This window comes from Crocuta crocuta, unplaced genomic scaffold (assembly GCF_008692635.1).
Source record: "Crocuta crocuta isolate KB4526 unplaced genomic scaffold, BGI_CrCroc_1.0 scaffold168, whole genome shotgun sequence".
NCBI classification, from domain to species: Eukaryota; Metazoa; Chordata; class Mammalia; order Carnivora; family Hyaenidae; genus Crocuta; species Crocuta crocuta.
In genome coordinates, this window is record NW_027532591.1 from 6,263,755 (window position 1) to 6,275,426 (window position 11,672).

Sequence of the window (11,672 nt, forward strand, 5' to 3'; positions counted from 1 at the left end):
AACAACAACAAACACCATCAACAAATGAATAAACAGGAGCACCTGGACTCTTTGGGGCATGTGACTCTTGATCGCAGGATCATGAATTCAAGCCCCACGTTGGGTGTGGAGATTACTTAAAAAATAAAATCTTTAAAAAGAAATAAACAAAAAATAGAATCAGACCTGTAAACACAGAGTATAAACTGATGTCTACCAAGGGAAGAGGGGAGTGGAGGATGGGCAAAATGGGTGAAGGGAAGTGGGAGATACAGGCTTCCCATCATGGAATGAATATGTCACGGGAATGAAGGACATAGCAGAAGGAAAATAGTCAATGGGATTGTCATAGTCTTATATGGTGAGCATAACATAATGTGTAAACTTGTTGAATCACTATGTTGTACCCCTGAAACTAATGTAACATTGTGTATCAACTACACCCAAATAAAAACTTAATTATAAGATAAAAATGCCATTGACTATTGAAGAAATCAGGTCTGTGGTCCTGTAGAATGTCCCACATTCAGAGTGTCTTTTTCCTCATACTATAATTTAATGAATTCTTCTGTCTCTCATAATTTCTATTAATCAGAGGTTAGCTTTGAGTAACTAGTTGGCTTCTGGTTCCTCTTTTCTTTGGGAGGAGGGTGTAAGACTATCCAGAGGTAGGTCTGTGAAGTGCCACTTAATCCCACTCTCAGAGGTGCTAGGATTGATTAGTGGTTCAGGAGTTGATAGCTCATCCCTCCATTATAAATTTCCCCATCAGCCTTTCATCGAATGAGTTCATCCACTGATGCTTGTCACCTGAATGAATTATTTCATCATGGGCTATGAAATTTTTTAAAATTCTGTCAATCTTTTCACACTTAATAGCTGAATAAAGAACATTCCCTCAATAACTAGGGCTATTTGGTTGTTCTGAAATATAATATGTACCAAAAAGACAAGATAAATGCTTAATTCATTTTCTTTTATTGCAATTTTTGAATTAAGGAGTTGGTGCTTTAATTGTTCCATTTTAAGTATCTATTGATCATGCTTCTATTTTATGATTTATTGCATTGGCTAATCCAGTGATTCTCCTGCCATGATTATCTGGTTATCTCAGCCTTTTTTTTTTTTTTTAATGTTTGCTTGTCTTGCAGAACATGTTACTTGCAATCCAAGGTTTGTTTGTTTTTTTTAATTTTTTAATTATTTATATATTTCTGAGATAGAGACAGCATGAGCAGGGAAGGGTCAGAGAGAGAGGGAGACACAGAATCTGAAACAGGCTCTAGGCTCTGAGCTAGCAGTCAGCACAGAGCCCGACGTGGGGCTCGAACCCACAAATCGCGAGATCATGACCTGAGCCGAAGTGGGATGCTTAACCGACTGAGCCACCCAGGTGCCCCATGGTTATCTCAGCCTTTGAGAAATGGGTCTTCATTTGCACAAGAGGCTTTACATCCGTAGGTCTGCATGCCACGCATCAGTCCATCTCGTCCTGTATTTTTTAGAAGAAAACAGAACAACCTTGCCCTCGGTTTCTCCTCTCTTGTTCCAGGTCACACGGTGAATAAGATGCGTCAGCACTCAGATTCCGAAGTGGCTTGTCTTGCTAGAGAAGTTTACACTGAGTGGAGAACTTTCATCGAAAAGCATTTAGATAGACCTTCTATTGAAGTACGAAGTGACCCCAAAACCGAGACATTCAGGAAAAATGCCCAGAAGTTACTCTCAGAAGCTTTGGAATTAGAGGTAATGTCTCCTCGTTGGAATGTGATTGATTCTCTTAGTTAAATGAGCCTCACATTTTCATAGTGATCTTTCATAGTCTTAGTGCTTTTACTTTATTCTGCCTGGGCTTTCTGTAAGGATTCCGAATTTGTAAGCTTTCTGGGAGATAGTATTATAGAAAGACTAAAGACTTTGGAACTAGCAAGACCTGGATTAAAACCCTGGCTCTATTACGTGCTCATTGTGTCACTTTAGGCAAATCCTTTAAAGTTTCTGAGACTTGATTTTTTTTAATCTGTAAAATGAGTATTATAATTCCTACCACCTATAATTATTAGAAAGATGAAATGAAACCCTTACACAAAGGAATAGTATATATAGTATTTGATAATTAGAAGTCACTTAATGAGTGTTGGTTCCTTCCTACTTAAAAGTCTTGCCCTTCCCACTGAAGCAAAAATTCCGGTATGGACTCTGCTATGGAGTATTTGTCTATTGAGAAGACACTACTCCCCCTTTTTAAAAATGTCAACACTCATACCTTTAGTTCCAAGGCATATAATCCGATGGCAAGACATCATCTTTATCATTTTCATAGCTAACAGTTCAGATGTTCGTGGTTTTGAGGTACACATGGTAGAAGGATTTTTGCTCATCATCATCATAACCAAATCTTATGGATCAACTAATATTCTAGAAAAATCTGACATAACATCCATATTTTTTCCTATTCTTAAGGTATCCCTATTAAAATATCCTTTAAGAATAATTTGAGGGGCATCTGGGGGGCTCTGTCAGTTGAGCATCCAGCTCTGAATTTAGGCTCAGGTCATGACCTCACAGTCATGGGATTGAGCCCCTCATTGGGCTCTGCCTGCATGGGACTCTTTCTCTCTCTCTCTCTGTCTCTCTCTCTCAAAAATAAATAAGAATAATTTAATATTATTAACAAAAGAAACAATTTTGAAAGTCTGGTTGAAATGCTAGATCTGTATTCTCTGAAAAGATATTTTAACCTTTTCTGTCTCAATTATGCATCTACAAAAGAAAGACAAATGGACTTGTGGTATGTTACTTTTTAAAAATAGAGTTCTGGGTTTTTTAATACAAACTTACGATAGAACATGAGAAAATGCAGAAAGGAAAAATAAAATCACCATTGAACTACCACCAGACATAATCTTATTAACATTTTGATGCATTTCCTGTTCGGTAAATTATTATAGCTCTTTAAATAAATATTGGGCAAGTTAACGATTATACCATGTTTATTAAGAGCCAATCGTATGCTAAATGTTCCATGAGATTCTTTTATTGATTATTTAAATAACCGCCGAAAGTTGACAATTATTTACATTTGTGTTTTACTTTTAACCTTGATCAATATCACTGTCATTTTCTATATCCTTTTCTGTATATCTTTATTTTTTCATGTCTATAATTTTTAATGTCTATTTGATAGTTTTGTGTAAGTTTACTTAACTTCTCCTGAAGGAAGCTTTGACTATTAAACTCTTAAAGAAAGAAAAAAATATGAAGACTGTAAGTCTAATTTTCCAGAGTATCGATTAGCCAACAAGATTTGTTGTTTAATATTTTACATAAAGTTTATTCTTAAAATAAGCCAAAATTATTGCAGAAACATAGAGTGTGGGTATATAATATGTAGTTAATGTGGTGGTAAATACCAGTTCCCTGTGGTATCTTTTTAAGTAAATGATAATAACGAAGCTATGCTTGTAAGGATTAATGAGCAGTTTGCCTGCTATATTAAACTCCATAATAATTATCCTTTTAGTTTATCCATTAATTATCCTTTAAATGGCACATCAAGTGGTAAGCACTCAAGTGTTACAAAGCAAAGTTAAAAAAAGTGATACATTCGTTAGTGCTTTCCAATGTAATTGGAAAAAATATCAGATTAAGCATAGTTGAATGGTTTGGCTCCCAAAGAATAAATTTTTAAAATTAAAAATGTGCATCTTACCATCTTCCTTGGCCAAAAAAAAATCAATCTGTTTTCCTTGCATAATAAGCAGCATTTGATAGTATTTTTATCAGTTTGGTATGTCAGGAAATATAAATGTAAACACTTTTATATAAGGTTAACTCCTAGCACCTATCATCATCTGAAATATTTCCATATTAGGGTAAATCAATGAACCATCTAATTCAGTATCTGGTCTTTGACAGTAACCAATGTTGAGTGCATTCAAATCAGACATCAGATCTCCATAAATGTACTCTATCAGGCAGTAGTAAACCATTGGGTAAGTTACTGGCCCAATGACTAAAAAGGCTTTACAATTTGATCCTAGCGTGTGTTCTTGCAAATCCACTCATTACATTTTTGTAGAAAAAAATGTCCTCATGTTATTTGTTTGGGTCATGTCCTTTAGCCGTGAAAGCCACAGATGAAGAATATACACACACAGCCAAAAGGCGCATCTCTTTATTACTCTACACAGGTCTTGCTTTCCAGATTTATGGATTGCTTCCTTGTTCTTGGAATAATGGGATAGATGAATAAAAACTCCACTTTTGCGACCCATGCTCCATTCCCCTTTACTTTCTCCCTTCCGGATCTTCTTTGTTCTTCCCTGTCTTTTAGATCTTTCCTCATATGAACGTCCCCTGTGGTGTCATTCTCTTACTTCCCCTTCCTCATTATCCACTCTCCTTCCTACCTCACGGCCTGTGATCATTTTCCTATTATGTCATTAAAAAAAATGAACCTGATTCTCAAAGTGAGCCTGTATCATTAAGAGTTATGAAACACTGGCCGGTTGGCCCGGTTGGTTGTCAGATGGTGCTAATGAGATCCAGGTCAGGGGTACGTCCCCATATGGGACTGTTAGTTTTCCCTTTGTTTAATGGCCTCAGACTGCACCTCTGGCTTTGACCAGCTCTCTCATAAATGTGTTCGAGTGGTCAAAAAGGAGTGTGGGTAGATGTGTACAAATCCAGTCATGCTATTGGAAAACTCATACCAAGTTTGCTCCCAGTGGATAGTCAGGTCAACAGATGTTTAGTACTTCTGCTGCTGGTGCCGGACAGAATATAAACGTAAATGAGTTGCATTTCCTGGGCTAAGAAAGCTTACTCTCTCCTGGCTGAGAGCCTGAGAGTGACTAAATATAAGGCAGGATGAAAATATGTCTGAAATAGTGGTATTGGCAAGTGGTATAGACACACAGAGGACAGAACAGTGAAGTCTGATGGGGGAATCTGGAAAGGTTTCATGGAAGAGATGACAGTTGAAGGGGATAGGATTTGCCCAACTAGAAAATACATATTAAAATAGAAACATTATATTTCATATCTCATCTTTTATGTATAGGATGTTATTGAAAGAGCAGGAAAGGAGGGAGGAATACATAGGGGAAAAGGATATTCATTTACAAATGCTTACCGAGCACTTGCTTTGTGCCCATACCTATGCTAGCATCAGGGGTTCAGAAATAATCCAATGTGGTAACAGCCCTAGAGGGGCTCACCGTCTTCTGAGGGAGATAGACAAAGAGTCATCATCCAATGTGGGAAGCTCTGCACTTGAGGTAAACCCATGAAGAAGACCTTTTTACCTTGCTTTTAAAGAGCTTACAGATGTGGTGAATATCACTAGTTGATTATGGCACCATTTCCCACTGGGTCCAGACTCCTTGATGAAAGACAGCTCTAGATGGGCATGTTTTATATCTTCCCCAGCTACGGCCAGTTTGTCCAGGATTGGACAACTGAGTAACACAGTCAACTTACAGGTACAAATAGATAAGGAAGGCAAACCAGATTCTCCAGCTCTGAGAAGTGTGAGCTAGGAAGTGGCAAGAAAGCAGCAGTGGGAGTGTTGAAGCAGAAGGAGTGTTGGAAGAGTTATGAGGGAGCAAAGCTGTGGGCAGAGATGTGTAGACAGGGGAGAGAATAAAGCAGCTAGAATTAGTAGTGAGTAAGGCAAATGGAGAAGAACAAAAACATGCAAGAAAGAGACCAGGCAGATCTTGAGACACACAAGAGAAAGGCTATGGTCTCTAATAAACCCCTAGGTTTCTGGTTCCCATTTCCATTCACATGATGTTTCTCCCAGCAAAACCTCTCTTTCTCAAGGCCTCAGTGAGACTCTGGTCCTTTTACCCCCAAAGGACTTACCTGAATCACCAAATTAGGGCCCGTTGGAAAGAACTCAACTTGGGTAGGTTTGAAATATCCAAAGGCAGTTATAAGATAGACACTCTTCACTTGGTGCAGTGAACTTGTACACATGGGTGTGTGATGAATTATTTTCCCTTGTGATTTACAGTTTAATATCACTGATGTTTTTCCTCATTGTGATTGGCCTTCATTTAACAAGGCATGCATGAGAATTGTTAGGTGTTTGCTTCCTACTGCTGTCACATCACTGGTATAGCATGGACTCCACTGACCCATGGTTATCCGCACACATGCATCTCCTTTTTCGACTGGGAGTTCCTGGAGGGCAGGGGCCAGGTCTTTTCTGCTCAGTGTCTCTAATACCCAAATCAGGCCAGACTCAGAGTAGTGACTCAGGAACTCTTTGCTGAATGAAGTATGGATGATATCTAGTTATGTGAATTTCAAGGTACTCTCCAAGTTCTTTTTTTATATATACTACAGTTTGATGGAATGGCCATGACCTATTTTTGCAAATGCACATATACCCTTCTCCCCCAACAACCACTTTCCTCAAAAAAAAGGGGAAATGAAGACTTCCTCGTGTCTGTTATGTTAAGAGAATCTCCGAACAGTGACTGACCATCCTCACACTGAGGCGAGCGGCCTCTCTGGCAAATGTTGCTGGACAAGCAGTGGACCAAACAGCCAGCCACCCTTCCCATCACCTAAAGTAGTCTGGTACCAGGGCTGCCTCAGCCGGGGGCTAGTTCAGTGCCCTCCCAGGAGGCCATGAAAAGCTCAAGGAGACTGGGTTCTGGAGAACCGTGTTGCCAAACCACTCACTGCAGTGCAAGTCTTGGGGATAGTCGGTCATCAGGATCACGAGCTTCCCTGAGCATCTTTCGTCTGCTACACGTAGACGGACGTCTGGGCCCAGACCGTCATTCTCCTTGTCCCTCTCTTTCTCTCAGACCCATTCTGCTCTCTGCTTGGTCCTTATTTCTCCCGAGTTTCCTTTCTCTATTTGTTTTGATCTGTTGGTCTCTCTCTTACGTGAGGACATTTTACCAAATGTCAGGAGTTCCTTCATTACTTTTGGTACATTTTTTCTTAAACGTTTCTTTTAAATAGAGCTGTAGTACATGCAGGAGAGTGCACAGAAGATATATGTATGGCTCAGTGAATTTCTCACAAAGCAAGTGCCCACGTCACCTGACCGGATAAGTCTCAGGTCAGACGTCATTCCCTCCTGAAGCCAGGCGCCGCCCTCCTGTTGGGACGCTTTGCTGTAGCTCTGCGCCCCGGCACCCATTCCTCTTCCCTTGGCTGATACTCCGTACACTTACAGTCCTATTCTCTACTTGTCTCCTCCTGGGCTGTGCTCTCCATGGAGTCGAAGTCTGTCGGCCTTGTTCACTGCTTTTTCCTCAGCCCACGCACAGAGCCTAGCACATAGTAAGTGCTGAATAAGTAGTTGAATGAATGGCAGGATGGGGAGGGAAGGAAAAACAGGAAGTGAGAAAAAGAAAATTGTTTCCTGTTTTTAGGGAAAACAAACTCAGAAAATAGGTCATTATAACATGTCATGAAAATGTCTAAGGGAAGCTTAGGACATTGTGGCCACCTAAGGAAGAACTTGCAGTCCTTTGAGCTAGGATTTGCTTTTTTGCTTTTCAGTTTTGAGCTAAGTTTTCACACGCAAATAGGAATATGTTTCTTGGGAAAAGGGGACCTTGCTGAGGGAACATGTACCAGGGCTGCAGCACAGCGGTTTGTGAGAGCACCTTGGCTTGCTCAGGCTGGGCCGTGGTCAGGACTGGCGTGGCAAGGAGTGGGAGGTGGGCCTGGGAAGGAGGGTAGTGAGGGCGTCTCTGACCCAGCCCGGTCTGACCTGGATCTAGACTGTGGACAGAGACCCAGACCTATCCTGCTTTTGATTAGGTCTGCGACTTCAGGCGGGCTTGGGCCTAAGCCGGACCACCCCAGGATTGCTGCAGGTCCCATCCGCTAGGCCCACGCTGCTTAGCTGGTCCCGCGGAGGTCCCTTCAGACTCAACTGGTCTCTCCAAATGTAAGGGAGCAGTTAGTTTGGTGAAAGGAGAGGAACGTGAACTTTGGGGTCAGGGGTGCCAGGTCAGAGTTCCGGCTCTGCCTCTTAGTTGTAAGACCTTGAACCTTTCTTTACCCTTGAACCTATTTCCTCATCTGTAAAATGAGGTAACAGGAGTTGTGAGCATTCAATGTGAAAAGTGATTTATAAACTGTTCTACACACGTATCAGGACCCAGACCCAGTGTTTCTAAAATGTTGTAAGGGGTTAAAAGGCACTTTAAAAAACAGACCAAGAAAAGTATAAACTGTTATACTGATTTATTATCCTTGGTCTTCGTTTCCTGGTTGGTAAAGTACAGGGCCCAGTACCCGTTGCTTAGTTCAGGCCAGTTTCCTGTTATAATGGCAAATATTACCACCCGGCAGGGGTTGTGAATGAGGTCCCTGTCACAAAGCACATGGCCTTGTTCCTTAATTGCTAGGGTGGAATTAATTTGCTCTTCCTGTTTCTCTTGTGACAGGAAGTAGATGTCCTTGAATTTCAGTTGATTAATGGAGGCCTCTGAGCAGAGTGCTCCAGCCTCTCTTGCTTTTAATCCTTATGCAATGCAAGGCCCTAATTTGATAATTTTGCTGTTTTTTAGATGGATCACCTACTGGTTGAAAATATTGAGCGGGAAACGTTTCATGTCTGCTCCCGCCTCATTAACGGGCCATACCGGCGGACGGTGAGAGCCCTGGTCTTCACATTAAAGCACCGCGCTGAAATCCGGGCTCAGGTGAAGAACGGCTCGCTGCCGGTCGGCACGTTTGTACAGAACCACAAAAAATGACCCGAGGATGGTTCCAAAGCTGGGCTGGGCAGAAAGCAAAATGGGCCTCTCTCTGCCATTCAAAGACTCTTTTGAGTTTGGGTGATGGCTGCTGCTGGTGGTGCTAAATTTTCCCATGGTGCCATTCCTTCAGACAGAGGACGCTGGGAGCCCCAGGAGCCAGGCCTGCGGGAGAGGCTTCATTAGCCGTATGCACTTGTGCTGCCTGGCGGGACGCGTGCTGGCTGTCACTAGGAAGCGCGGTATGGTTGCCATCACCCAACCCAGTGAAGGGGTGACAGATTTCACTGCGAGTGCGCCAAGGACACCTCTAAACTTCCCCCATGTCAGGCAGATGGAGTTACTACTTTATTTCGCCACCCTGCAGGTAACTGAAACTCAATTACCGTGGCCGCTCACTCAGTTCCGTCCCCCTGAGTTTAGATAGCTCCGGTGCCTCTCAGAACTCCCCTGTCTGTTCTCTTTGCTCTACCCCAGGGGTGAGCCTGCTGGAGCCAGCCAGCTACCCCTTCTTTCCAGAACTCACTTATCTGAACATTCCAGCTCTCCCTGGAAGACCTTCCGCATTGGTCTCCGGAGCCCCCATGCTGAGGCTTCTAATGAGGAACTGGCCTGAAGCATCCCACACCTTGGGGTTTATTTGAATACGCTGGCTCTTGGTTTAGGGCTCTGTAGAAGATACATAATGAAATTTCTCTTGAAATGAATTACCATAGTAGAAAAAAACACATCTATATTCTGAAATGGAATGCCTCTGTATAGGCCTGCTTGAATAATTACGTAAATGATATTTGCTCTTTTAAAGTCATAATAAACTGAGACTTTTTGTTTGTTTGTTTGTTTGTTTTGCCTAAAACAAAGGTATGGCCTGTTCATTGAAAAGTATCTGGGGTTGACAAAGGGGAGAGTTGGTGAAAATAAAGAACGATTGGATGAGAATTTGAGGGAGATAGCAATACCCAAGGAGAGCTTTTTAAGTTAAGGGAGACTAGAGCATGTTTATAATCTGAAAAGAAGGAATCAATAAAAAGGAAAGGACTCAACCATTTAAAAAGAAGGGCTAAGTGGGGCGCCTGGGTGGCTTAGTCGGTAAAGCGTCCGACTTTCGCTTAGGTCATGATCTCGCGGTTTGTGGGTTCGAGCCCCGCATCGGGCTCTGTGCTGACTGCCAGCTCAGAGCCTGGAGCCTGTTTCAGAGTCTGTCTCCCTCTCTCTCTGACCCTCCCCCGCTNGTAAAAAGGAAAGGACTCAACCATTTAAAAAGAAGGGCTAAGGTGGGCGCCTGGGTGGCTTAGTCGGTAAAGCGTCCGACTTTCGCTTAGGTCATGATCTCGCGGTTTGTGGGTTCGAGCCCCGCATCGGGCTCTGTGCTGACTGCCAGCTCAGAGCCTGGAGCCTGTTTCAGAGTCTGTGTCTCCCTCTCTCTCTGACCCTCCCCCGCTCACGCTGTCCCCCTCTCTGTCTCTCCTAGAAATAAATAAATAAAACATTAAAAAAAAAAGAAGGGCTAAGTTAAAAAGCAAGGAGAAAAGGGAGGGGCCTAACATCTACCTTCTGAGCACTAGAGACCAGACCGTCCCTAAGATAATTTGTTAGCATTTACATTGATGTTTATGCAGTGTCTTAAAAATCCTGTTTAACCTTCTCATCCATTGTATTAGTAAACATTGTTTCAGTTTTCTAGATTTCTTCACTTATTTAGCACTTATTTACTGAGCACCCACTCCTCAGGTCACTGTAGGGACCTAGTAATAGCAGCAGAGGAGGCCCCAAGGCTCACAAAGCAGAAGTGTCTTGTTCAGTTCCCCACTGCTAATAACTGTGGGAGCTAGAATAGTAATCGAGCACTTAACCATGGGCTCAGCACTGTGGTAGACATTTAAAAAACCAATAATACTAATACCTAATTAAAGACGAGGAAAGTGAGGCTCAGAAGGGCTGGTAACTTACTCAGGGTCACACACAGATGGTGAACGGCAGATTTAAGATCCAAAACTGAAGTCTACTTGATGTAGACGGTCTTCCTGGTTGATTTCATCCAATCGCACCCTTAGGCATTTCATACGTGCCGATGACTCTCCAGTTGGTCTTCAGACCCCTGAGCTTCAGACAGAGTCTCCTAGATGGCTCTTGGGTATCTCAGGTGTAACATGTCTTCTTTTACTTGGCAGTACTGGCACTTTAGCTAGGGGCCCAGCGATCAGCCTAGGCTCCCCATCCCTCCTCCCCTCACCCGACCGAGTCCTGATGGTTTTAGTTCTCCCATAGATTTACGGTTCCTCGTCTCCTCCATCTCTAGGACAACTTCAGGACATTATTCTCTCTTGCCCAGGTGATCACATGGCCCCCTAACTGGTGTCTGTGCCTCCAGCCTTAACCTGTTCAAATAGGCCTCTCTGTGCCAGAAACAAAGTGACCTACCAAAACTGAAAACCACTGTGTCACTCCCGCCTGGAGCATTTTCTCTCTCTGGGATGCTCCTCTCTGTCTAATTCCCTCCCCTGCCTCTTCCGTAATACCCTGTGTACTGTTCTGTGTACATCCTCACATGTTCTCTGGCTATGCTTTTGACTCTATCCCCCACTGGACTGTAACCTCCTTCAGAAGCCCTGTCACAAGTCAGAATTCTTGTCTGACCCCTCTGGGTACCTTCAGTCTTTAGAACAGTGCTCCAGTACCTACTTGTGGAATTAATGGGCGTCCAGGTGCCTATGCCCTTCCTGCCTCCACCTTTGTTGTCCGAGAGTCGATTATCCACAGAGAGTAGCTAGAGTGAACCTTTAAAAACGTAAAACAAATCATACATCTCCTCTGCTCAAAACCTAGTCACTTCTGTCTCAGAGCAAAATCCCAAGTCCTTTCTATTGTGCTAGGATCCTGGCTGCCTCTTTGACTCACTTCCTAACATTCTCTCCCTTTCTTACCCCCGTGTGGTCCCCCAGCTCCATTACT

The 11,672-nt window shown here is 42.7% G+C and overlaps 1 protein-coding gene across 1 annotated transcript in view; it reads left to right on the top strand.

Annotated features, from left to right (window-relative positions):
- TCEANC2 (transcription elongation factor A N-terminal and central domain containing 2) overlaps positions 1–9,550 on the top strand; it is a 34,385-nt gene extending 24,835 nt beyond the window's left edge. Inside the window, exons 4-5 of the mRNA XM_077779816.1 lie at positions 1,532–1,725; positions 8,532–9,550. Coding sequence (XP_077635942.1) covers positions 1,532–1,725; positions 8,532–8,720 — 383 coding nt within the window. The 3' untranslated portion in view covers positions 8,721–9,550. The remainder of the gene's footprint in view (positions 1–1,531; positions 1,726–8,531) is intronic.
- Positions 9,551–11,672: the final 2,122 nt, after the last annotated feature.